At 38.1% G+C, this 26,610-nt stretch overlaps 6 protein-coding genes across 7 annotated transcripts in view; 2 read left to right on the forward strand and 4 right to left on the reverse strand.

Annotated features, from left to right (window-relative positions):
• The window catches only part of LOC141428879 (poly(A)-specific ribonuclease PARN-like), a 40,211-nt gene extending 35,868 nt beyond the window's left edge, over nt 1–4,343 (reverse strand). Inside the window, exons 1-7 of one of the 2 annotated variants that reach the window (XM_074088924.1) lie at nt 4,187–4,343; nt 3,762–4,104; nt 3,070–3,202; nt 2,146–2,301; nt 1,707–1,839; nt 1,060–1,181; nt 213–331 (exon numbers count right to left, since the gene is read on the reverse strand). In XM_074088924.1, the coding sequence (XP_073945025.1) occupies nt 213–331; nt 1,060–1,181; nt 1,707–1,839; nt 2,146–2,301; nt 3,070–3,202; nt 3,762–4,008 (910 nt within the window). In that variant the 5' untranslated portion in view covers nt 4,009–4,104; nt 4,187–4,343. Of the gene's footprint in view, nt 1–212; nt 332–1,059; nt 1,182–1,706; nt 1,840–2,145; nt 2,302–3,069; nt 3,203–3,761; nt 4,113–4,186 lie in introns of both variants that reach the window. The other variant, XM_074088923.1, reaches the window with a different exon arrangement.
• A 483-nt stretch (nt 4,344–4,826) lies between these two features.
• Nucleotides 4,827–16,043, reverse strand: Dnaaf5 (Dynein axonemal assembly factor 5). Its single transcript, XM_074088925.1, has 12 exons — nt 15,259–16,043; nt 14,304–14,487; nt 13,682–13,899; nt 12,806–12,963; nt 11,886–12,086; nt 11,092–11,242; nt 10,164–10,328; nt 8,791–8,982; nt 7,103–7,254; nt 6,748–6,940; nt 6,066–6,257; nt 4,827–5,056 (listed from the first exon to the last, which is right to left on the reverse strand). The coding sequence occupies exons 1-12, from the start codon at nt 15,893–15,895 to the stop codon at nt 4,926–4,928; spliced, it is 2,574 nt and encodes an 857-aa protein (XP_073945026.1). The 5' UTR covers nt 15,896–16,043; the 3' UTR covers nt 4,827–4,925.
• A 381-nt stretch (nt 16,044–16,424) lies between these two features.
• Nucleotides 16,425–17,761, forward strand: Manf (mesencephalic astrocyte-derived neurotrophic factor). Its single transcript, XM_074088930.1, has 2 exons — nt 16,425–17,105; nt 17,598–17,761. The coding sequence occupies exon 1, from the start codon at nt 16,564–16,566 to the stop codon at nt 17,089–17,091; it is 528 nt and encodes a 175-aa protein (XP_073945031.1). The 5' UTR covers nt 16,425–16,563; the 3' UTR covers nt 17,092–17,105; nt 17,598–17,761.
• Nucleotides 17,762–19,279: 1,518 nt separating this feature from the next.
• On the reverse strand, nt 19,280–21,257 carry ATPsynF (ATP synthase, subunit F). The gene is made up of 4 exons (XM_074088931.1): nt 21,099–21,257; nt 20,927–21,025; nt 20,612–20,728; nt 19,280–19,452 (listed from the first exon to the last, which is right to left on the reverse strand). The coding sequence occupies exons 1-4, from the start codon at nt 21,175–21,177 to the stop codon at nt 19,424–19,426; spliced, it is 324 nt and encodes a 107-aa protein (XP_073945032.1). The 5' UTR covers nt 21,178–21,257; the 3' UTR covers nt 19,280–19,423.
• Nucleotides 21,258–21,403: 146 nt separating this feature from the next.
• Nucleotides 21,404–22,714, forward strand: Rpn10 (regulatory particle non-ATPase 10). The gene has a single exon (XM_074088926.1). It carries the CDS (start codon nt 21,495–21,497, stop codon nt 22,590–22,592), a length of 1,098 nt encoding a protein of 365 aa, XP_073945027.1. The 5' UTR covers nt 21,404–21,494; the 3' UTR covers nt 22,593–22,714.
• LOC141428600 (uncharacterized) overlaps nt 22,603–26,610 on the reverse strand; it is a 37,592-nt gene continuing 33,584 nt past the window's right edge. Inside the window, exons 27-29 of the mRNA XM_074088602.1 lie at nt 25,560–25,655; nt 24,413–24,526; nt 22,603–22,768 (exon numbers count right to left, since the gene is read on the reverse strand). Coding sequence (XP_073944703.1) covers nt 22,725–22,768; nt 24,413–24,526; nt 25,560–25,655 — 254 coding nt within the window. The 3' untranslated portion in view covers nt 22,603–22,724. The remainder of the gene's footprint in view (nt 22,769–24,412; nt 24,527–25,559; nt 25,656–26,610) is intronic.

Consider the following 26,610-nt stretch of genomic DNA (forward strand, 5'->3'; position numbering starts at 1 on the left):
GATGTTTTGTAATTAATTCTAAAAACACTTATAAGAAGATGAAACTCTCAAACGCAATTACAATTCATTAAAATTTCTTGCTTACGTCTCATTTCTTTAATATACGCGTTAGGAAACTGATAACTCAAATGTCAAGCAACTTAGGTACTGGGAAATCAGGGATATTTTCTTGAAACCTCATCATTTGGTCTGGTAACCATGGTAACCCTCACCTATCTTGGGCAGCGAGAAGGGCGCCTCAGCCAGCGTGGCCAGCAAATGCTGGAGGACGGACGAGTTGACCTTGTCCTTGAACGGCGGCAGGCTTGACATATACTTGGTGTCCAATAACCTGCATCAACACATGGCATTAGATTACTCCGTAAGTACTTATGACAGTTGTTTACAAATGATCAGACATACAGATCTAGTGAAGAATCCTTTCCCATCGCAATTTCTCGAAAACATTCGTATTTGTCGTACTACTTTAGTTAGCCTCAGTACCCATCAAGACAGCGTAGGGGAAGGTCGCATCGAGAAATTAATAATCGATATAGAGTGGTTAACACTTGAATTTTTTATTCGAATTTTGTTTACACTATACTCGTAACACCTCAGTGTACTATACTTCAAACTCGTGGTTTGACATTTATACACATCGGCAGCATTTGGAAGTTATTTACTTCATATGTACGGTGCGCCGTCCTACAGCGCCCGGTCCGTTTCGGCTACTTTCGTGACCACTAAACAACGTTACCTTTCTTTAGATCAGGGGTTCCCAAACTTTCTCAGTTTGCAGCGCAATTATAAGTTTAGTATTTTGTCACGGCGCCTACTAGCTAGGGGGACTAGCTAGTTGAAATAAGCAATAATGACTCAGCAGATTGTCTAAGTTTCCGACGTAAAAGGAGCCCCACGCGGCGCTCTTGGGTACACTCCAGGGAGCCCTAGCACAGTTTGGGAGCCCCTGTCATAGATGGTTGTCAGAACAATATCCTAGCATCAGTACTATTTAAGACGCACGAAACTAGAATAAAGGTATTGTTTTTATACTCGTACTCCCTTCATACAAGCGCTTACCGGGGAAACATGCAGTGCGCAAATTCCTTAAACGATGCGTAGTCGGGCGGTGGTGGCTGGAAGAAATGCGTGAGCGTGTGCAGTAAGTCCAACAGCATGTTGTGACCAATCACCAGCTTTTCCTGCAAATAAATCAACAATTATAATTATAAATTTGTGCAAGCTATTTTTCTAACACCATTTTTTGACAGATTTTCCATCGTATTTTACCAGAAAAGTTGGTATCTTCTTTGTATTTATCAATTAGCTTCATTATCCATCGATCTTACAGTCGCTGACATTTGACACAAAATAATAAAGTTCCATATTAATGGATATGAAATTTTCACTCATTTAATACAATAATTGATTGAACTGAACATACATCACAATCTTTTTTACCACTTTTTTCTGTAGCACGGTATAACACGAGGGTAGAAAGGGATGGTCAATGCAGTCGCGAACGTTAGCGCGCTAAGCCGAGTTTAAACTTGGAAGAGGCCGTAAAGCCAACGAGTTTGTAGTGATCAATCGAGTGCCGCAATGTAATGCAATTTGCACGATTTTTCCTGCAAGTCTAAACTCGGCTCTAGACAATACCGCCTCTTTTCCAGGATTGAGTTGCAAAGAAACCTTCAACAAAGTTTTAATGTACTAATATCACTTACTGACTGACTCAACATCCGCGCCACCTTAGAGAATCCTATAGCATCCTCGAATTCTTCCCATTCCTTCTCTTTTTTTTGCGATTCACGATCCACCACTTCAGTTTCTGCTGTTATCCGAGAAACTTTCAATACTCTGTAAATAATAAAAAAGGATTTACAGCATTTTCTAAGGCCTTCACATAAAAATTGAAATCTAATTAAATACATACAGATGCAATTAAATAATAGGTTATAATTTTTTTTGTTTTCCTACATCTAGTGATTGGATTTAATAAAAATTTCGTAAAAATTACATATTTATTTATATTTTTGTTCTACCTAAAAATGTGCAAATTAATTAAAACTGAATAAGTTGTAGCCACACATAGCCCAAACTACCACAAAATCTAGCACAGACCAGACAACAAAAAAATGTACAGTCTCCAGCTTGAAATGTTACCTGTTTTTGTTTTCTAGTATTTTGGTTTCAAAAAAAGCTTCAGTCTTGAACCTCGCACCGAGTTCTTGAAACAAGAGCCTTCTGATAAAAGCATTGCAGCGATCTATCTCCATCTCATTTGATTTCTTCTCATCCAGAAACTGTCGCACCTTTTGACTAAAAGAAAGATATATAACCTAAAAGGTACCTAAAGCTCTTATCTAAAATTGTATTTTAGGTTAGAATTTTGATGTGACCAATTTGTCACTTACAAACAATACCTAAGCTTTTTAACAATGAGAAATTAGTTAAATTATCTCATTCAATAATATAATATCAATGAAATACTACATGACATAAACAGTATAGTAAATAAAAATCTTTAATCCCATAATAACCAAAGGGTTATTGAAAGTATGATCACACAGTTGTATTGTAAAAATATGAACTTATCCAACACTTCAAAAATATGTACAACAGACCAGTGGCATATAGGTAGACATTCACGATGACGCACCGTGATTCTTATTACAATGTCATTGTCTTATTTTGACAAAATCACGCATGCGCATGGCACTAGGTATAGCTAGGTAACCAAAGGCCCTGGGGCAAAAAATAAACTAGGGCCCCAACTAAACTATTTAAAATCGTTTGTTCCGTATTCCGAATCTGGGCGAAATTTTCACTAGTTCAATTTATAGTTTGTAAGTCAGAGTCCGAGGGCCCTCTGAAATTGGGGGCCCCGGGGCACTGCCCCATCTAGCCCTCCGGTAGCTACGCCACTGCAACAGAACTTTATTACAATGTATGTGGTAAATTGTGGTAATATGTTGTGGTAACATATTTTTGAGTGGTTTGAATAGATACATATTTTTGGACTTGACTGTACCTGATGAAAATTTGAATATTAAAAACATCATATTTTTATTGATACATGGATCTTACCATATGTCTTCAATCTGCTGCTTATTTTCTTCAGGAATATTAATTATGTTTGTATCATTGGAGTATGACTTCTGTCTTTCAGCCAGCATATCCCTCAGTCGACTCTCTGTTGGTTCTGTCATGTATGGTATGCCTGTAACAAGCTCTCACATCTACAAACATATATAAATGAGTAAATAATCTATACAAAGGTGGCATAATCCACATGGCAATCAATGTGATAGTATAAAGTTCAACATTTTACAGTCACAATCTTTAATTTGTGTTGTCATGCTTGATCACAGGATATTTTATTTAAAGTTGGTCTTGAATTAATAGTTGTACCTGTACAGTCAAGTTCATAAACTTGTGAGCAAAAATTTGATCAAAAATATCTAAACACAACTCTATTTTTAACAGTTAGAAGCATGTTCAGATATTTTTCATCAAATTTTTGCTCACACATTTAAATGAACTCAACTTTACAATAGAATTATCATTTTTTTTTTGTTTGTTTTGTTTTTAAAAAGTCTGTAAGTGTAAAAAAAAAAGATATGAATGGTTTGATTTTCCCTTTTTTGATGTATATAAATAAGTAAAGGTATTTATTTAATCTGTCTACTATTTCAGTATTATTTGTTTCTTTATAAAAAAAATTGTTTATGTACATAATAAGTACTACAAAAATCAAAAAGATTTGTTACCAAACTCACCCTCTCGTATAAGCTTGTTAAAGTCGAATCCCTGTGACGCGAGGAAATTCAGGCTGGAGCTCTGGCACAGAAACGTGCGCTCGGGCCCCGGACGACCGCGCGGGAACAGGTAGAAATTATACGCGTCATTCATGTACTGGTCAGATTCCTCGTCCCAGTAGAAAGCGCACAGCCCATACTGGATCAACAGAAACTCTTTACATCCCGCCAAAGACCGCAAATAATACTCTGCCGGGGAATCGAACATTGAAACCTCAGGGCCATGTATCAGTCCCGTAAACTCCGCATCTATCACTATAAAGTCCGCTTTCTTTATTGAAGCATCCACAAGGGGTAAACATTCCTTGAAATCTGGAAAAGTAAACGAACACTTGTCAACACCTTGCGAGCAGCGTGTGTGCTCGTTGAAACATAATAGGACGTACTTTTGCAGGTCACCTCCATGGCACTTAAGTCACTGAAAACAACAGGACAATAATTCTACAGTCATTTAAAACAGGATATGACTAGGGTTCTGATAATAAAAGTTAAATAAAAAATATTAAACAATGATCTGTCTGCGTACAACGCGCGCGCCCTAGTCGGTCGATAGATAGATAGATAATGACAGTGACAGGACAGCTCGCCTCACCTGTCACTGTGCAGAGCAAGACGTTCGAGCTCCATGATTAAACGACTAATGTCGAGTCGACTAATCGCTCGTGTGAGCGAATTATTTTTTTCCACCTAACTCGCGACCACTCGCGACCGTGCTCGCGACTATAACTATACTATACTAGTACTTTTTCTACTTGTGTTGCATTTTTGTTGTCATCCAACATTTTTTTATCTATGTATTACATGCACTGATGTATTACATGTATACCTTTCAAATCAATCTGAACACTGGAAAATCAAAAAATAACTTGCTAGATCTGAAGCAAACTAATACACGGAGAAGATGTTAAATAAAAGCTTAACAATTTAAATAGATCTGATAGTTCTATGTTCCGTGTTTACGAGATACACTGTTTAAAAAAAGGGATGCAGGATGACAGGTTTCGCAGTTCAATAATTACAAGTTAATCTTGACCAACATAATTTATATTCCACAGCATGGTAAAAGAAAACTAAACATTGCACACATAGCACTCAGTTATAACTAAAGTAGTAAGTAAAACTAAATCACTTTAACATTTTTTCAATATGACTAGACAGGCGCTCATACGCCGCTTTGTTCCTGTAGAGCTGCATATTCGCTTTCACTTTCTTCATTAGTAACTGAGGGTTTATATCGCTAAGCACGAGCAAGGCATCTGCAATCATGTGTAAAAAAAGTTTTTTTTATTATTATTTTAACAATGTAATACGTTAAGGCTGCGTTTTCACCAGAGATGTGCGAGGAATGTGAGGAGGATGTGATTTTATAGCACTTCATTTAACAGTTTGCAGGTGGTAGGACCTTGTGCAAGGTCCGCCCGGATTGCTACCACCATCTTGCTTGCTAATCCTGCCGTGAAGCAGCAGTGCTTGCACTGTTGTGTTTCGGCGTGGAGAGTAAGACAGCCAGTGAAATTACTGGCACTTAAGGTATCCCATCTTAGGCCCTAGGTTGGCAATGCATCTGCAATACCCCTGATGTTTATGGGCGGTGGTGATCTCTTACTAGACCCACTTGCTCGTTTGTCACCCAGTCGAATAAAAAAAAAACAGATTAACGGAGCGGAGCGAGGTAAATTAAGCGTTTCTATTGGTTTTTAACAATCACATTTCTCGCAACTCTGATCGAAATGCAACCTTGCAGCATTTATTTATTACAGGGATATCGGAAACGGGTCTAACGATTTTGATGTAATTTGGTCAAGTCGCCGCGCCGCCCAGCAGCGACAAAATGGCTGCTTGCAGGAATGATCATGGTCTTGGAAGCTGATTTCTTAATCTCATTTACTCATTTAGTAGCAGTCATGGCAGTGGTACATACAAATAAAAGAAAATGGGAGTGAACGAAAAAAAAATAACATTTTTTAAGGCGAAATTAAAGGTTTTTTTTTTCAGCGATAAAGCGCAACATTTTCAGCTTTATCGCTATATGTATGTCACGTGACCAGATTTGACACTGTAAACGAGCGTCGAGCGATTTACATGTAGCCGCGCCTTTAACATGAAATTTAAGAATAATATTCTACAAATGGTGTTGCTTTTAGCTAACGATTGTGAAAAACAGTAATTTGCTTTACGTGGTATGAGGCCGCTGAAGTAACTAATTAAAAGTGATCAACGCGGACGTCTTTTATCGCGTGTGTAAACCGAGCTTTCGGATCTTACCAAGCATCTCTTTCCGGAAGGCTTCGTCAGTATCATCTAGATGTATCAGCATAGCGCTATAAAGCGCGTCCACATGCGCCCCGTAAAGCACGGTATCGTACGGCAACGGACGGTTCTTGAAGAGTGTAGTGATAGTTTGCGTCGCGAACAAACGCACTTTGTCGCTGCTGTCGTCTAAGCGCTTCAAGACATCTGTAAAAAAACGACAATGATAAGGTTTTAATTCAACACCCCATAGTTCACCAGGGGGGCTACTACGAAATTCGAAAATCGAATTTTGTATAAGCGTTAGCGGGACGCCAAGATACGAAGTTCGAATTTTGCACTTGGAGAGAGCAAAGACCTACAAAAATCAAATTGGAGCACACATTAATATCTTGGCAAACATATCTTAGTGAACCACTACAGATAAGAAGACAGTTTTCATATGTCACATTCCTTTAGGTACTCGAAAAATTTCAAATACAAAACCTATAAATACCATGCGATCGGCTTTAAGCCATATAAATTGGGGGTCTAATAAAGTCAACTACCCCTGCTCTATTCTCTTTACATATATACGTAACTTCTTTCTAAGATTTTATGCCCTGGACATAGCTTTTTGACTCGAGCTGCATGTTGCCAGCCCTAAAAATTACTCCTTAACTTGGTGCAGCCAGTAACATCCTCAGTGTTGCCTTACCATAGTACAACTTGTGCAGTATAGCGGCCGTGAAGCAGCCACGTTGCTTGGCCAGTGTTGCCAGGCAGCAAATGGCCCGCAGCGTGTGTTGACGGGTCAGAGTGGAGTTGTCGTCCACGAGACCGTTCAGCAACGGTACCACTTGTTCCAGGAACGGCTCCAGCGACTCTTGGGTTGGGAAGAGGTTCACTTCCTGGAACGAAGTGGATATCATCAAGAATATGGCCGCGAATGGTAAAATAATTGAACTACTATTTACACGAACAGAAAAAAAGAACATGAAAAAAAATATGAGCAATTAAACAATAATAATTTAGAAATGGAAACTTAGCTTTAATTAATCTTAAATCCATACCTTCTCTTTCTTATCGCCGTCTCCTCCCTTCTCTATCTCTAGCTCGCTCTCCGGGTTGTCCTGGAGGGCAGAGCACAAGCAAGCTACGGCCGCAGTCCTAATAGCTTCCGCGGTGCGTCCCGCCGTCCACACCAGATTCGGTAATATCACCTCTGTGGGGTACAAGTATCTATAGTAGAGCGTGTCGGACACGTGTTTTGTTAATTAAGAAAAAATCAAGTAATATTTTTCTAAGGATTTCGTATTTTGTACGGAATCTTCCAAGTTTGTTTTTATTCGACTGGAGGTCTAAGATGGGATACCTCAAGTGCCAGTAATTTCACCGGCTGTCTTACTCTCCACGCCGAAACACAACAGTAGGATTAGCGAGCAAGATGGTGGATGGTGGAGGGGATGGTGGGTGGATGGTGGTGGTGGGTGGAGTTTAGGTATGTTTTATACCTTAGGCTGCTATTTACTCTTAAACTACTAATAATTCTTAGGGGCTGTTTCACCATCCATTGATTAGTGTTAACTGGCGGTTAGGTGTGATGCCGTCTCTATTTGTTTTGTTCGAATAGACGGAGACGGCATCACATTTAACCGTCGGTTAACACTAATCAATGGATGGCGAAACAGTTACCGGTTTGCCTGTTAATCTGCTATCATTTTCCTTGTAAATTTGAAGCGATTAGAATGAAGCGTTTCTATATTGGGTCACGAAAAACACATTTCACGCAACACATCCTCGCACATCTCTGGTGGAAGACGTTAGAGTCCACTGCATTAAATGCATGCCAGACCACGTATTCAATAATAGTAGATTGTTGCACCAAGCAGAAAGTTATTTATTATTGCACCGAGTGCCGATTTGGAGCCCGAGCGTCAGCGAGGGCTTTAAAAAGCACGAGGGCAATATAAATTACTTAATGCGAGGTGCATAATCTGCGTTTCTTTCAACTATTACAGGAATAGTAGAGGAAAAAAAACTCATGCTAAACAATTAATAGGAAATAAATGATTCCATTTTTGTAAGTTTACATTCGCACTCTCAAAAAATGACCACGGAAAATTCGCAAGGTTCCCGCCAATTTGTTTTTTATTTTAATTTCTTTTTTTTTGGCAGTTAGTAGCCAGCAGGGCTACTACGAAACTCGAAACTCGAAGTTCGTATCGTACCGTCCCTCTCGCTCTCGTATTAAATAGTATAAGTATCAAAAGGGACTGCACGACACGAACTTCGAGTTTCGAGTTTCGTAGTAGCCCTGCAGAAATTTTACCCGCGATCTGTAAGATTTCGAATGGGCGCCAGGTTGGCCAACCAATCACACGGTTTTTTTTTTAAATATACTACCTACTTACTGTTTTTGGTAGGATTTGTAGCAACAATTATTTGTACGCAATCTGTCCAATTTTATAAAACCGTCAGGTTGAGCAACCTAACACTAGATTTTTTTACACTATGCAGGCTAATTTTATAGCAAAAATACTTGTTATAAAGTTAGCCTGCACTGTTACCTCTTTGGTTAAAAAATCTAAAACAATGCAATAAAGGATCTTCATACATTTTTTCTGCTCTAGAGCAGAAAAGTCCCGCTTTGTACTGGGTATTTAGTGCGTTTATGATGAAATTAAAGCATAGTTGGAAGAAAAGATTTAAAACTATCTACCTTAGTGTTTTTTTTCATATATCAAAATATATAGGTCACCTTCAATGACAATCTTCAAGAAGGCCTCCAGTATGTCGCGGTCGCACTTGTAGAAATGGTCCTGCCTCCTCAGTAGTACGGTGGAGAGGGTCGTGAACATCTTGAGTTTGACGTCGGGGTCCACTTTGGGCGTAGCCAAGCACTCCTTCAGGAGCGGCGAGATCAGGTGCAGTTGGGACGACATGGCTGAACCTGCGGGCCAAATAAATCGTTCACATAAAAAGACAAACGCAGTTTTTAGGGTTCCGTAGCCAGATGTCAAAAAACGGAACCCTTATGGATTCGTCATGTCTGTCTGTCTGTCTGTCCGTCACAGCCACACGAAACTAAGAAAACGAAACTTGGTAAGTAGATGTATTCTGTGAACCGCATTAAAATTTTCACACAAAAATAGAAAAAAAAACAATAAATTTTGGGGATTCCCCCTGCTTAGAACTGAAACAACATTTTTTTTTCATCAAACCTAACCTATACGTGTGGGGTATCTATGCATAGGTCTTCAAAAATAATATTGAAGTTTCTAAACTGAATAGTCTGCGCAGACACTTCCAAAGTGGTAAAATTTGTGTCCCCCCCCCTGTAACTTCTAAAATAGGAGAATGATAAAACTAAAAAAAATATATGATGTACATTACCATGCAAACTTCCACCGACAATTGGTTTAAAAAAGATCTAGTAAGTAGTTTTTTGAATACGTCATAAATCGTAAAACGCAATTTACCTTTCATTCAATCAACTCAAATATACAAATAAAAAATATAAAAAACCCTCGGTGCGCGAGTCTGACTCTCACTTGCCCGGTTTTTTTTATTTATACAATAAAAAGTTTTTGTTAATAGTCAAAATACCACAAACGGGATTTATCACGCTAAAACACACGAGTAATATTTAACTTGACGTTTCAACCACATGGTCATGGACACGAGTAGACTGAAGTGTAGGTAGGGTATGATGGATACTTATAAGGTTTCGTCTTCGTGGAATCCTGTTATAAATAAGTGTCGGTGTCGGGATGAATGTTCGGAGCGACAATCGGACGTTGTTAGTGTTGTGTGTCGGTGTGATGGGGTGACAAATAAAAATGACCAAGTGCGGTAGTTCGAGATATGAGTGCCGGTACTTTTTGTGATCAAGTGCGGGTAGTTCGAAAGACTCGCGCTGCTCTGTATTTCCACCAAATTACACAATTTATTTACACTGGCAACAAACACTGTTTGTAGCGCTGTCATCGCTTCACTTTTTGTGGCAAGTGTAAATAAATTGTGTAATTTGGTGGAAATACAGAAGTGGTCCAATTTAAGCGCCGGTTCAATATAGGTTACTCTCCCCTATCCAGATTGGCTGATGAGACAAAGCGTACAGTAGGTACATACCGCAGTGAGTCAGCACGCACTCAAGCAAGCACCGGTCGGGAGTGAGCAGTGTCCAGGTGAGCGCGTCTGAGGTGATGGCCGCCAACACGTGGCGGATGTGTTTGTCGTACAACGTCGTCAGTGTGCGCCCGCACTTCTCAGCGACGCGGAGCTTGTGCAGATTAGCTGAAGACACAAAGCGTTATACCTAGTTAAGATAAATGAAATAGAATGACTAGTGAGCTGAAAAAACGCGACCACGCATATGACTAACTAAATCCTACTAATATTATAAATGTGAAAGTTTGTGAGTGAGTGAGTATGTTTGTTACTTCTTCACGCTGAAACGGATATGATGAATTTGGCAAAAAGTTAGTTTATAACCTGGATTAAAACATAGGATACTTTTTATCCCGATATTCCCACGGGATAGGGATAAAATCTCGAAATAACAACCGCTGTGTTTAGAGTCATGAAATTTGGCATGGGTGTTTTAATTTAACGTCAATGAAAACCACGAGAATTAATAAAATCCCGGAATTTAAATTCAACTGCTGTATCTAATGATTTACGCGTGCGAAGCCGCGGGTAAACGCTAGTAAAAAATAAAACGCATGGCAAATGACAGCGGGAAGAAAGAAAAAAAATGGCGACATCGATTATGGAAGAAAATACGCACGATAACATTTCTATTGGGGGAAGCCATTGGTTACTGAACCGGTTCTCTGCCTTTTCCCTACTGATTTTCTATGAAACCATGTTTTTTCGGAACTTTCATAAAACAAACCTAACCTAACTTACTGTGTTCTGTAAACTCATAAGAAAATACACTAAGAAACAAAAATGTTTTCAGAGAAAATTGAGTTAGGAAAATAAACAGTTGGCAAATGAAATATTTGGCAAACAATAATTCAGCGAAAAGGCAGAACCCGAAGTATAAATAACTTACACAGAGCCATGAACTGTATTTTATCGTCGACAGGCATGGCGTATACGGTGAAGTTGACAGTGAACAGCTGATCTGCCACTACCTGGCAGCCCTCTCCGCAAAGGTCGAGCGCCGCCTCAGACACGTACAGCAGACCCGTTTGGTACTTCGGCTGCAATACAACTTCTACTATAAACAATTAGGCTGTGTTTCCACCGAAGTGGGCGAGGATGCGTTGCCAGGATGCGTTTGACATGAACCAATAGAAACGCTTCATTTATCTATTCTCGCTCTGCTGAGCTGTTTCCACTAGAGCTGCGCTGAGCGAAGATAGGTAAATGAAGCTTTTCTATTAGTTCGTGACAAATACATTTATCGCATCGCTTGCTCGCACATCTCTAGTGGAAACGCAGCCTTAGGTACTTTGTTCACCCGCGACGTTATGATAGCTACGTCTATGCAACAAATGTGTATTCATGCAGCTCCTCCAACTCTATACTGTAAGAACACATACAAATCACACAAACCCAAGAATCATCACTACACAGACCCGTTTCGAACTTAATCAGAGTTCATTCTCAAAGCCACACAACCGTTCACTATGCTACCAGATGTTAGACTAACATGGTGGAGGGCGACAATACACATCTAAATTTCAGCGGTGCCTTAATCTGATAAAAACTTTTAAATACACATAACGTGTGAGCAATAATACTAAAGCGACGAGACAATGAGAAAAATACAAACAAAAACATTATCTCTCTTATTACTAGTTGTAGCTGTGCCTATCCAACTGGAATATTCTTAATACTGACCTTCCTAACCCTGCACCGATCCGGGTCCGCCAGCTCCTTGAAGATGTCCCCCAGTTTGGGCTGCACCAGGTCGGCCTGCGAGCCTTTCAGGATGTTCGCGAGCACCACCAGCGCGCCCCACGAGTCCATCTCGGCCTCCAGAAGCGGCCACCACGTGTCCGGAGTTATAAAGTAGCCGAATAATTCCGCTGCGCGCTTCACCTGATGTCCACATACAATTAATTACTAAAGAAGGGTTTGATAAGTTTGAAAGCTAGGTTGTGCTGTCGGAATTCAAAAGTTGGTAAAGGTGAGGAGACGACACACATTCTGGTTTAATTTAACATCGTAAAGTGGGGACACCACATGCTTATTACTCTTTCGCGTACAATAATATTGTAAACAATAATATTGTATTTAACCCAGCTATTTCCGCTTCGGAGCAAAATGTCTTCTTCTTGTTCTTCTTGCCCCCCTCCCATTTCAACTGGGGTCGGGCCTCCTTGTACGTCGGCGCCAGGACGCTCTGTCCTGGGTTGTCGTTGGTGAGATATTCGGGGCTTTCAGGTCCCTCTCAACACAACGGGGTTTAGTAGGGATGTTTAGCGCTATCTTTACGGAGTAGCTAGGAGCAAAATGTACAAAATGCAAAATATAGGTACAGTCAGCATGAAAAGTAGCGGATTACTTTTTTACTTTGTCGTATTAGGGCATTTGTCAAATTTGTATGGTGTTAAGTACGTTGCTGTAAAACGACAAAGTACAAAATTATGCAGCTAGGTACTTTTGATGCTGGCTGTACAGCTACACGCGAAATGTAACCAATGGCCAAATCTACAACAACACATACTGTAAAACACGTGGAACGTACAAAAAAAAACATTTGCCAAATGTATGTAGTGTGCATTTTTCTCTGAAGCGGCTATTTCCTGGGAAGTTACCTCGGTGACGACCCTGGGATCGTCGTCGCTGGCGCCGCGGTGCAGGGTCCGCACGATAGTATTGGCGTGCTGCGTCGCGCCTTCCTCGGCACACAGCACGAGCCAGCACAGCAGCTGGGACACGCGCATACGCGCGTCCGCTTGCCACCCGTCCATTTCTGGAGAAAGCACACCCAAATATCCACTTGAACTGGACGCTGTTATGCAATAGTGTGTCAACCCTGATTAATTCTGCTACACAATGTCAACCCTTAGAAAATAATTTCAACAGTTTACATTGTTTTGACGACCAGATGGCCTAGTGGTTAGAGAACCTGACTACGAAGCTTGAGGTCCCGGGTTCGATTCCCGTGTCGGGGCAGATATTTGTATGAAAAATACGAATGTTTGTTCTCGGGTCTTGGATGTTTAATATGTATTTAAGTATGTATCTATCTACATAATTATATTTATCCGTTGCTAGTACCCATAACACAAGCTTTGCTAAGCTAACTTTGGGACTAGGTCAATTGGTGTGAATTGTCTCGTGTTTTTTTTTTTTTATTGCAAAATGACAGTGGGTTGACTGAGTATTGCAAAACAGCGTCCAACTATAAGGGTCAATCAACTTTTTAGTGTACCTTATTGCCATGCTAACGTCTCCTGAGTTACTTTCTCATCCTGAGTTGAGTTTCCATTCAAATTGCCGTAACCGAAAAACCTATAAGGTACTTCCGGTTGTCCCAGAAACTTGACATTCAAAAAAAAAATTGACAAAGTATACATTTCGGGAAAGTATGCCTTACAATCTTACGCGAACTGCAAAACTACCGGTTAAACTACTAGTTAAAGTTATTTCTGTGATCCAACTGTAAACTTTAACTTCTTGCTATTAACCTCTAGCAATGGCCGGCACAATCTTCCCAATGTTGGTCTGTGCGAGTTGCCTGCACCCAAGGTTAGGCCGCTTCACATCAGGATAATGGCTCGGCACATCCTTCAGGAAGTCTGTTCTCTTCTTCAGATCCTCTTCATTCTCCTCCATATACTGGAGCCCTACGTCCGTCCAGAGTTGGGTGGCCGCTTCCCTGATGTCCGCTATCGCATCGCTCATGCTACGGAAAGTAATAAAAAAATATTTTATAATAAACAGCCCTGTGCAATGTTTTCAACAAAAAAACCTTTTTTTCGGCCGTAATAATTTATTTAATTTTTTCACCAATGCAGCATAAGTAACTAAGTAGTTTGTTTTGGCTCATCATAAAAAAAGTAGATCCTGCTTCCACTATGCCAAATATTATGCACTATGTGTGTGTGTGAATATTATGTGGCACATATGATGTTAGGTGCTTTTAATGTTGAAAACAGATATTATACCTATAGATTTGTTTCTCCACAAAAGAAAGAGAAGAAATAACCTGACATAGGGCTGTTTATCCATTCAAGGAATACCCATGAATTTTAACAAGTGTTATAATAACATTTTAAATCATGTTTAATTAATTTCTGTATATTTCACCTGGTTAACAGTAGTGGTATCATGCGGTGCCAGAAAGAGTATCTGTCTCGGTAGTTCAGCATCCAGTTGCCGACTTCTTGCGTGACCTGCATTCGGACTAGGCTGTTCTCATCAAATAGTTTCTCTGCCATCGGGGTAATGGATAGCTCGAAGCATTTTGCATTTCCTGCTATCACTATTGCTCCTGTTAAGCAAGGTTTTAGTATTAACTTAGGATTGTTTAGAACAGACAGCAGTGGTGTAGCATTGTAACACTTCAATTCCCATCGGGTTGCCTTAATTTTATCAACAGTATCAATGATGACAACTATGGCAAAGCTCTGATGTATGTAACTCATGCTTTTCTCACTCCCCAGATTGTCTAATGAAAATATTCACTCCACAACACTGTTGGACATTGTTTGTTTTATACAAAAGATACATAACCCAACATGTCAGACCTATCAGTGTCTTACCATTTATAAAATTATTACTTTAAATTAAATAAAAATCCTGTAAATTTTCTGTTATAATTAAAATAAATTTAAAAAATTAAATATAACAGTCATAAATCTAATTTCCTAGTCCAAAAAAATATAATTTCCCAAAAAATCTGATGATTAAGAAAAAAACGGTTAATTTTTTATTTATGTTCATGCTGCATTCTGGTGAACAATAAACAATGAATGCTTAAGTAGGTACTATTTTGTAACAATATTTCATTGTAACTGCTACACCAGGGGGATTGAAGATGCGTTGCCAACCTAGAGGCCTAAGATGGGATACCTCAAGTGCCAGTAATTTCACCAGCTGTCTTACTCTCCACACCGAAACACAACAGTGCAAGCACTGCTGCTTCACGGCAGGATTAGCGAGCAAGATGGTGGTAGCAATCCGGGCGGACCTTGCACAAGGTCCTACCACCTGCACTTATACCTTATTTTGAGCAGTATTGGTACATAGCATGGAATATTACCTATAGCTCTAATAGCAGCAACTCGGACCCTGTAGTGTTGATGAGAAAAATTTGTCAGTACAGGCTTCACATAGTTCTCACTCTGGAAATGGAAGTCTCGCTGCACCACTTTTGTTAGTAGTATGATGCACTCGCACGCTTCCAGCTTCACCTTTGGGAAAGGGTCCGTGCTCGTCTTTGCCAAGATGCTGGTGAAATCATTGATAAAAGGACTAAGAAGATGAGTAACTTTGTACTTCTCAATTATCTGGCGAAGTAACTCGACTAATACTAAGCGAATTTCTTCAGACTCTTCCACTATCTCCGCACAACCAATACGACGGACTAAAACTGGTATTATGTAGGTGAGGTAGTAATCATTGAGTGGCAAGCGGGCTATGAAGTTTGAAATGATAGCCGCCGCAGTGTTTCGGCAAGCTTCGGAAGGATCAGTGAAGCTTTTTAAAATGTAAGCATAGATTTCGGGAAAGACGACGGTGAGGTCGCAGTCGCGGTGCGCCGGATTCTCGAATACCTCCTCTTTGATTTTCAGTAGACTTTGATTTCGAGCCATCTTCGATTCGCTTTGCAAAGTAGTAATGTATTGCTCGAGATAAGCTCGAGGACTGGTCTCGAATGGCACAGTAGTTTCAGTCATTTTAGAAAAAGCTGGCTAGCGTCAGCAATTAGCTAAATAATTCTATTTTATTTTATCGATAAAACAACAATTGCCAGCTAAGACTGACAATAACAAGTTTTGTTTCCATGACGACAACGACACTGACATTGGAGTTTTTTTTTAATTTAGGTGCCCGAAAATGGACCATGACAAAAAATATTATACCACACATTATATCGCTACTTTGAAAAATCTCGTATATAAAATCAATATGTCAACAAAATTGAACCTTGATATCATATCCATAAAGCTCATTCGGAAAGATTATCTATTTTGAGGTACGAGTTTTTTTGAAGTGACGATATACATAAATTAATTATTTACTCGTATTTCTATAGGAATATAATAATTATTATAAGGAAAATAACAAACATTTTAACATTGTTTTAATTATTTCTGTTAAATTTATAAAACATAATCTGAATCATACAACAGTGACTACGTATACTAATCTGCGTAAATAGGAACAACTTACATCTGAACTGAAAACGTGCGCCAATCATAGTTCGCCAAGTAAAAGCTGTCAACGTTTTCATTTTCATGAATGGAAGGGACGGGGACGAGTTCATCCGCTTAATTTTATTCTGATCGCCAGAGCTACTTCAGCTAATAATAGTTAAGTTTTTCGTGCCAGTAACAAATTCACAATGTTTAAATTCAGTATGTTTAATTTATTGTTTGCCGCGGCGGTTCTGCAAGGGGCGTCCGCGTTAAGAGAAGGCGACTGCGAAGTGTGCGTTAAGACAGTAGAAAAATTCGCGTCCACGTTATCAGACAGCGTGAAAAAAGATCCCAAATTGATAGAGGCAGAGTTCAAGAAGTACTGTAAAACATCTAAGAACAAAGAGAACAGGTTCTGTTACTATTTAGGAGGTCTGGAAGAGTCCGCCACCGGCATTCTGGGTGAACTTTCGAAACCTCTCAGCTGGTCAATGCCTGCGGACAAAATCTGCGAAAAATTGAAGAAAAAAGACGCACAGATCTGCGATCTGCGATTCGACAAACAGATTGACCTGAACAATGTAGACTTGAAGAAACTTAAAGTCAGGGACCTGAAAAAGATCCTTAACGACTGGGACGAGGTTTGCGAAGGATGCATCGAAAAGACGGACTTCATCAAGAGAATAGAAGAGCTGAAACCCAAGTACATGGGTAGTGGTCGATCTGACTTGTAATAGTTCAATAATAGGTAAGAAACTTTCACTTATTTGAAAATAATTTCTAGAATGTACTGTTGTTTGCATCAGATTGTGTGGGCAGTGGTTTTGTAGTCAAATAAAAACCATCAAATTCTTAGAATACCTATGTTGTTGATATTTTAATACATTTAAGGAACCAGTAAAATAATATTAACCAAATGAAAAATTAACAATATTTAATGGTTTCCATATCTAACCTTTACCCTTCTTAATGGGATTATATGTGACAATCCGTAGCAAAAGGGTCCTTATGGCAGGCTATCGCATTTTTACTTCAGTAAAGACAAAACGAAAATCAGGGAAAAGACAAAGGGCAAGATAATACCAATAAATTTAATATGGCTGAAAAGCTAGATGCTACACACATTTTGTTATAATTATAATGTAGTTGAATGCATATATTTTGTGGATGTTCACTGAAAGCTGGCATGTTCCCAAACTCTTAAATTTCAAGGTCTTTAATACAACTTCTATTGTTGCAGCAAAATAAATTAAATTGTGATGAGAACATCACTAGGCCGCGGAGGCCTGCAAGCAAAACATCAAGATTGCATTTAATAAGAACTTTGTGAGTGTATTGTGGGAATGTTTGTGCACACATTGAAGTAAATTATTGCAATAATTTAAGTAAATATTTTTATGAAAAGCAATTCTTTTACTACCTTCAGAATACAGTTTTTAAACTTTACTTTTATTTAGGCACTTTCAGGCAACAGGTTCACAGTCCAATGAGGCACATGAACCTCATGGGTGATTTCACTAACATCCATGTGGCACATGTGCCTCATGGCAATGAAATATCTTGATATGCAATTATTACTATGGAGATATGACAAAAGAAGGCTGGCACATTGCTTCAGACTGTGAACCTGTAAAGTTACAGTGTAGTTTACAGTATCGGGATATGGCTGAAGCAAGCTATAAATTTATGCTGATACTGACTGTGTAATTTAGTTATCACATGCTTATCTAATTATAAGTCAACCTGCCAAAGTATGAGCAGTGGATGAAATAGCCAAGATCAAGAGAATTGCATAGGTGTCAAAACTGATCAAGATTGTTTGCAATCTGAAACACTGAAAATTGACAAAGCTTGTATTTCAGTAACTGCATTGAGTGCCAAGATATATACATTATTGTGATTTACACCCAGTGCCTGTCAAAACTTAGCATTTTTTGAATGCACATGTGCATTTGCAAGGCATTTGCAGTACCTTAAAGTCTGGTCTCACAACTAGCAGCAAATATGTATGTATGAGATTGATGACTAGCTTTAAAACCTCCTACAGCCCTTCAAATTTTTATTTATGAACATGAAACTTTGTCACATATGAGAGTTTAATCTCAAATTACAATAAGTCCTATATAAAAGATGCTGGGTAGTAGGAGGTTAAAATTGTGACTGCTTATTATTTTCAGCAGTCTGTTTTAGACTCACTGTTGGGATGAATGTTTATGATGTAACACCATTTCATCCAACCAGAGAAAAGAAGCAGATCTTCGAATTTAATTGTTAATTTAGAGGAATAGCAAAATGTTTAGTGAAAACTTCACTGTACTGACATTTTCTGTACTTATTTGTGGTGTACAATAAAGAATATTTGTTTTGTATTGGATTTTCACCATGGTAATCAATTTAGATAATAATAAGGTATGCTATGTTAGGATATAGCCCTCCTAGTTTTGACACATGAAGAAGAATAGTTATACCAGGTGTGGCCTGTAATACAAGCAAAAAATTAGAACATGGATTATCCTCGTCAAACTGAAGAACTAGTTCAGCGACTTTTAAAAATTATGGAGTCTTTGATTTTTCCTTTTTTCATACAAATTAAATACTGCTATCAATGTACGCCAGAACACAACTGACTTTGCCTGTCACACTACAAACATCAAGCATTTTGCTTTACATTGCTTCTTCGAATAAACTTAAAAGTGTAATAATAAAAACGAAAACTAATTATTTTTTAAAAGTTGCTGAACAAATGTTGTTCAGTTTGAGGAGAATGATCTATGTTTTAATTATTTGCTTATATTACAGGCCACACCCGGTATAGGATGAAAGAAATTTATTATTTATTATTATTTATTTATATTATAATACAAACTTGCATAGTAACTGATGTTACAAATAAAAGTTTTTTTTTTAAATAAAAGGCCAACAACCACTTCACTAATAATTTTATTGTAGTAACTGTAGAATGCATAGACTATGACAAGAAATGATCAGTGATCACTGCAGATTTTCCCATACATAATTAACATAAATACAGCATTACTATCTGATCGAACGGTTTTGATCCAATCCTTAGTGGTACTTGTAGTTCTTGTGGTGCTCTGGAAAAGAAAAAAAAATTGGTTAGATAAAATCAAAGCTTTAAATAATCTCATCAAGATGTATTAGTCAGAGCTCTTGCACGAGTGTGTGTAACTAGCAAAACTAAAGATTTTGAAAGTCTGGTTGCAAGATCTGCAGTGAAGTATCCTACTTGCATTGTAGTTGTAGTTATGACCACAAAAGCAAGGCTTGGGTCAAAAATCTTTATATAACATCTATCTGAATTACAGAAAATCCATATAGATGAAAATATATTTTTTTTACTTTTGTTTTGCTTTCGTGACAAATGTTGAATCCAACAAAAAATGTACTTTGACAAAATAGTAGCAATGAGTAGGTTCTTTGATCAAAATGCACATAGAATAGAATTCAAGAATTTAAAAAATACTAAACATTATGAGCTAGTCCTTTTAGCTGGGTCCATTACATAAACCACTCAATAATTTAAGATTGGCTGCATTTTCATAGTGATTACTCACTTTTATCTTATGGCCTCACTCTCATGAGAGAATAAAAATTTGTTAACTATGCCATGAGATTTTTGAAAAAAATCTTCCATAGTATAGTGCACATATTATGATGCTCATGCCCTGCCAATGTCTGCCAAATTTCAATTTTCTACCTCCAGATCCCAAGGCAGTATACTGTGTGTTAATCAGTCAATTAACTGTTTTATTCTATCTATCCTCAATATAAAAAAATTGAGCATTTCTTTGGTAAATGTTTTGTTTTTCATGTATTACATTACATTAATTAATTTCTCAACATTGTTTGGTCTCAGTAACTAGGGTATATTTCATTTAAATTAACATAATAGCAAGTGGAAAGGGTACCTTTTTTTTTATTTGACTGGATGGCAAACAAGCAAGTGGGTCTCCTGATGGTAAGAGATCACCACCGCTCATAAACAACTGCAACACCAGGGGTATTGCAGACGCGTTGCCAACCTAGAGGCCTAAAATGGGATACCTCACGTGCCAGTAATTTCACCAGCTGTCTTAATCTCCATGCTGAAACACAACAGTGCACTGCTTCATGGCAGGATTAGGTAGCAATCCGGGCGGACCTTGCACAAGGTGCTACAACCTGCTAGGGAATAGATTGACTTAAGTGTTAAATACCTAGACCAACCATAGGTCTTTTAGCTAAAGTACTTACTAATCCTTCCATAGTTAATAGCATAGAAGAATGCCATGTTAGCAACCAACAGCTGGAAGAACGGGGCGGCTCCAACCCTCTTAGGCTGCATGTACTTGTGCTGCCACCTCCACCAAGCTGTAAAAAAAAACAAATCAAATTAACACAACTTTAGCTAGCTTTTTGACCTTGTCGCAGTTGCAATGTAACCCTATTACAATTAATATCTTTGGGAGAGGTAAAACTCAGAACAAGATAATACTGTGAGGTAAGATTATTTAAAAAAGATTTTGACATTATAACCTATGCAAAAATATGGATTTTATTGAAACTTACCTCGGCTGCAAGCGCCCATAAAGGCAGAAGGAGTCTTATTCCTGCGGGCCAACCATGACCCGACCTCGCTCAGTTTCAGTTGACCGAATGGAGTATCAGCTGAAAAGAAGAAAAATTATGTAATAGAGCGTTGTAAACCGAAGGACATGATTTTTACGGAAAATTTACTTACGTTTTCCATAGAAACGCGCTGGGTCATAAGGCCCGTGGGCAGCGGGATTGTACTCCTTGGGATAGTCGCCAAAGCCCATTTTGATTTTAAAATCGACCAAATAATATGAAGGAAATTTGGTCGACGAAAATGACAGACAATCGCAAACTATAGGCAAGATTTCTTTTTTTTTTTCAAAATTCATAATTGTCTATGGCTCATAAAGGCATTGCTACACTTGAATGTTTAGGGCAACTATCATAGTGATTTTGAATGTTTTAAAATTGATCTCAAAATTACTCGAATGAAACGTCAAATTTAAAAAAAAGTTGTGTCTATGATTATACAGCAAATTTCATTATTCAGTGCTCGACTTTTTCCTTTCTCTGATAAATAAACTAAGAAAAAACTAGAAAAATGGTGCTAGAAAGTACAATGATATGTGTCGACAACAGTGACTACATGAGAAATGGAGATTTCCTTCCAACACGCCTGCAAGCCCAACAAGATGCCGTTAATTTGGTATGTCATTCCAAAACAAGATCAAATCCTGAAAATAACGTAGGATTATTGACTCTTGCAAACGTCGAGGTTCTAGCCACGCTGACGAGCGATGTGGGCCGCATATTGTCCAAGCTTCACCGCGTGCAACCAAACGGCGACATTAACTTATTGACCGGAATAAGAATTGCTCATTTGGCTTTGAAACATCGCCAGGGCAAGAACCACAAGATGCGTATTGTCGTGTTTGTAGGCTCGCCAGTCCACAGCGATGAGAAGGAGCTCGTCAAATTGGCCAAGAGACTAAAGAAGGAAAAAGTTAACTGTGACGTTGTTTCATTTGGCGAAGATGCAGAGAACAATCCTCTACTGACAACTTTCGTCAACACACTAAACGGCAAAGACAATGCCACTGGTGGAAGCCACCTTGTTTCTATTCCAGCTGGTGGTTGTGTTGTTCTTTCAGAGGCTCTAATTTCCAGTCCATTGATTGGTGGTGATGGAGCTGGGCCTTCAGGCTCTGGTCTATCTCCATTCGAGTTTGGGGTTGATCCTAATGAGGACCCAGAACTGGCTCTAGCTCTGCGTGTGTCTATGGAGGAACAAAGGCAACGCCAGGAAGAGGAGTCTCGTCGCCAGCAGCCTGCTACTGAAGGTGTGGAAGCTCCCAAGACAGGAGAGACTCAAGATACCGGCATGGAGCGGGCTCTAGCCATGTCTCTTGGCCGGGAAGCCATGGAATTGTCTGAGGAAGAGCAGATAGCTCTAGCCATGCAGATGAGTATGCAGCAAGATGCACCGGCAGCAGATGAAAGCATGGATGTGTCTGAGGAATATGCAGAGGTCATGAATGACCCAGCATTCCTCCAAAGTGTCCTAGAGAACCTCCCTGGTGTAGACCCTCAGAGTGAGGCCATCCGAAATGCCATGTCCACCATCAAGAAAGACAAGGATGAAAAGGATGACAAGGATAACAAGGGATCTGGGGGTTCAGGGGGGTCTGGGTCAAAATGAAACAAAGGAGGTTTTTACCATTTTTTTAATTATACATTATGCTCGTAAACTTCAACCTTAGACAACACTGCAGTGTAACTATCACTTTAAATTTAATGTAATACAGATGATTTATTCAACAACTAGGTACTTTCATTTCCAGGAGATCCAATTCAATCCCTCTATTCTATCATATTCTGCAACAAAGGAAAACTGTTTTCATGTGATAAAACTTCTACCCAACTACATTTTTTATGAATAACCCATCATATCACACATATAGTCTGGCTAATGAAAGATGAACCAGCAAAACCGCAGCAAATTCAAAAAAATTGCAGATGGTATCACCATAGAATAAGTAATAGTACAAGTACAGAAGCTTCTCTGCCATAAAAAAGTGACAATTAGGCATAAGAATGCCTACTTTACATATGCTTCTCTGTCTATCGCATGGCTATTGGAAAATAAGTAATTATTTAAAACAATATGTTGAACATGAAAAGGTTAATACAAATATTTTTGAGAAAAAGTGAACCTTAGGAACCACAATTGTATTGACCAGTTCTGAAAGGGATATTTGTATCAAAATATTTTGCCATGCCGACTAACCTACAAAGTCGGTCACCGCATCTAAACACTTTTTTTCTCTTTGAACAAGGTTTCTCTCTCTGCTTGTTTTTGTTTGAATTTGCTTATCATGGTTATAATAATCTGTGGCACTGTGCCACACCACTTTTGATTGTTTTGCCCATGTTTCAGAAGTAAATTTCCAAAAAACTCAATTTTAACACACAAAGGTACTAAACTCAACAAGTCACAGAATAGATAATAGTACAAGCTCAAGTGTCTGTTTTCTTATACTCTTTGGTCTGTTTGCCCATGACATTTGAATAATGTTGCCACTCAAATAATAGCTGGGTTCAGCTTTCATTAGCCAAACTATATTTTACTCAAATTCATTAAGCTTATAGATTTTTTTAAATCCATGCAATTTGTTTTCCATAATGTCTTATTTGCCAGAAATGCGAAATTTTAATTGGCAACCCAACCACTGGGCTATTCCCATTTTCCCAATTGGATGCAGAAAACCAAGAATAGTCATTACTTTTCATTTATTAACTCAAAATGAAACTGAATTAGATTAATTTGACAAGCAAAATATGCAGAGTGGAGTGGAAAGCAAAGCTGTTGAAACATTTACCACTGATTGAATTTGTATGTTACTGATACATGAACACTGTGTGAGAACCGAAATTATGGGAGCCTCAAAGAAATAAAGAGTAAAGACAATTCTGGAAACAAAGTAGGGCTGGATAACAACTATGCATTACTTTACATGTCTTATTAGTTGGCTTTACAAAGTTTAGACGATTTGTTGTGGTCATGCAACTGTAAATGGTCATTTATTTATTAGCATTTTATATCAAGAAATGTGACGTCACTGCGGTACATACATATATTGTAGGGTGTCACCTTTCTCTGCAGCTGACTACAGCCAGCATGGAACCATTTCACAGTAAACGTCATAGTGGCATTGCATTAATTAACAAGGAAAATTGTAATGACTTTTCCTTTGAAAAGGGTCCATGGTGGCTCATGAATTTAAAGTCCTTGACCGTAAATGGAGAGGCGCAGATTTACTGGCTTAACTTTGCTTTCTGTAGAAATCTGTCTTTACTTTTCATTTGTTCTGAGATTACAGCAACATCTTCCAGCTTACCCACTCTGACAGATTTGATAGCAAAATCATTTGCTATTTCAATAAAAAATAAATTAAAGTATCTTTTCAGTTTAATAAAAACAAAACATCAAAACACTTTATTCATTGGGCATAAACATACTTGCGTCATTCCAAAAATTTTTACTTTTAAATTTCGTCTTGGATTCCATTAAAATTGCCTTTCGTTCACTCTCACTATATGGCTGAGGTTTAGGTATTGGTGGAGCTTTCCTACCTGTAAAAAAATAATAAGCCGTATAGCAAACGAATGGCCGACAAGCAGCAGAATACAGATCTAGAGAATGTTATACTCTTTATTGTATTTGTCATGTCAGGTAAGTTCGTATTTATCTTTCTTTGTTCAGTTAACTTCAGTAAGCTAGTTGAGGAAGCAAGATAATTACAAACTTTTCCAACAGAATTTCATGGCAAAACATTATTCACTACAGGTGTAGTGGTACAGGGATGAGAAAATATGTAAAATATAAGCTTCCAACTAACTTTTTGGGTCAGTATTAACTTGTGTATTCATTCATATTCAGCCACATGCTTCGTCAAATCAATAAAAAAAAAACACATTAATACATCCGCAAAAAGTGTTGTCAAACTTTATTTACTTATTTTCTTTTTTTTTTACTTATGTATTCTTAATTGAGTTCAGTGAATAGCATAGGTAATCATTATTTTATGTTAAAATTCATCTTAAAATAATGATTATAATTTTTTTATAAGTCAGAAGCTCGTATTTTAAATCAATATGTAAACTAAATTGAACCTCAAAGCATAAAATGTTAACTTCAGGATAATGAATCTTGAAATTTTTCAAAGTAGTGCAGATCAGTTCAATGAATTGGGATTCAAAGTGCACTTATAAGTCTTGAGCTGTACAATCGCCATCATAAATATCGGAGCTGCCTTGAGCGACTCACAAATATTTGATTATGCATTAACGCGATCGATATACATTCAGATATGTAACGAACATCTCGACAGCTCCAATGTTTAAGATGGCCTGTACCTACAAATATTTTGTCCTTAATTTTACTGAACCGGTGTGCTACGTCTTCGGACTTATCGCTTACCATCAGGTAAGACAGCGGTCAGTTCAAAAAACCTATGGCCTGTGATAAATTTGTTTAAACTCCTGGGTAAAACGCTAATAATATTTCTGAGTAAAAGCTTTAAGACAATCAAGACATGTACAAATACTGTTACATCTTACATAAATCATGCTGTTCCTACAACTGATAATGGTATATTCTATTTACCATCTATTCTTGCTTTCGTAATTTTGTTCAAGAGTAAAAAGGAACTTTTAATGTCTTCTAACTGTGGCTTGTAAACTTTACTACCTTGGGAGATTGCTGAAAAATTAATAGGCTCTGTTAATCCTTAGGTATAAGTTAAACCAGCAGTTTAAATACATATAAACAAAAAAAAAATATGGCATGATGATCTCGCAAACATGTTTAATGATTTCGACGATATTTATTATAGTCCAGAAAACAATCTGTCAGTCTTGAAATAATAAAATTATAAATGAAAAAAAATCAAAGAGTGCCCTAAAAAACAACTCTAGTAGTCTAAAACTTTTTAGTAACTTAAGATTCTACAGTTGGGACCCATTTCAAACACCATGGCCGGCTCAAAATTTCTCAGTAGGTAATGTTTGTTTGTTTGTTTATACTCTTTATTGTACAAAAAGGAAAAACAAAAAGGTTACATAAAAAGTAAAGTGTTAAGTACAATGGCGGGGTCATATGTTAAAATCCGATCAGCCGTTTAGGCTGCAGGGAGGATCAAAGCAATAGGCATACATAATACATTACATACGCTTGAAAAACAACCACCTTCGGGCAGTCGGTAAAAATAATTTTAGGTACATATTTTAATGCTTAGTGGCGCTCTCTTGCGCCGAGTAGCAGAACTACTCCAAACACGCCATCTTTTGTCGGATATCTCGCACCTTTCAAATTAAACTGAAATAATTCGAAATTTCCTGATTTTTAAATTCAACCAGACTGTGTTTTATTTGAGGTTTATTTTTTAAATGTGAATATTTGGAATTGTTTCAGTTTAATTTTAAAGGTGCGACTGAACTACCCCGTAACTTGTGGGCCGTCTGTAAGACTCCAAGTGCAGCTGGAACTATAGCCGTATTAGCGTACAGTGGGTTTAATGAGGGTTAATTCAATTCAATTCTTGAAAGTATAGCTCCTAATGACGGTTTTTGGCGTTAGTACGAGAGGTCCGTTTGACGTTACAGTCTTGCTTGCGATTGGCTCATTTAGTTTTTAACACATTGCAAAGGTGACACCA

Source organism: Choristoneura fumiferana, chromosome 6 (genome assembly GCF_025370935.1).
Source record: "Choristoneura fumiferana chromosome 6, NRCan_CFum_1, whole genome shotgun sequence".
Taxonomy (NCBI): domain Eukaryota; kingdom Metazoa; phylum Arthropoda; class Insecta; order Lepidoptera; family Tortricidae; genus Choristoneura; species Choristoneura fumiferana.

Coding starts and splice junctions, on each gene's coding strand:
- Dnaaf5 (XM_074088925.1), bottom strand. CDS start 15,895: ATGACTGAAACTACTGTGCCATTCGAGACCAGTCCTCGAGCTTATCTC. Junction 10,329..11,091: donor AATACAGTTCATGGCTCTGT/GTAAGTTATTTA, acceptor TTGTGTCTTCAG/CTAATCTGCACAAGCTCCGC. Junction 7,255..8,790: donor CTTGAAGATTGTCATTGAAG/GTGACCTATATA, acceptor TGTACCCCACAG/AGGTGATATTACCGAATCTG.
- Manf (XM_074088930.1), top strand. CDS start 16,564: ATGTTTAAATTCAGTATGTTTAATTTATTGTTTGCCGCGGCGGTTCTG.
- ATPsynF (XM_074088931.1), bottom strand. CDS start 21,177: ATGGGCTTTGGCGACTATCCCAAGGAGTACAATCCCGCTGCCCACGGG. Junction 21,026..21,098: donor AGCGCGTTTCTATGGAAAAC/GTAAGTAAATTT, acceptor TCTTCTTTTCAG/CTGATACTCCATTCGGTCAA. Junction 20,729..20,926: donor TATGGGCGCTTGCAGCCGAG/GTAAGTTTCAAT, acceptor TTTTTTTTACAG/CTTGGTGGAGGTGGCAGCAC.
- Rpn10 (XM_074088926.1), top strand. CDS start 21,495: ATGGTGCTAGAAAGTACAATGATATGTGTCGACAACAGTGACTACATG.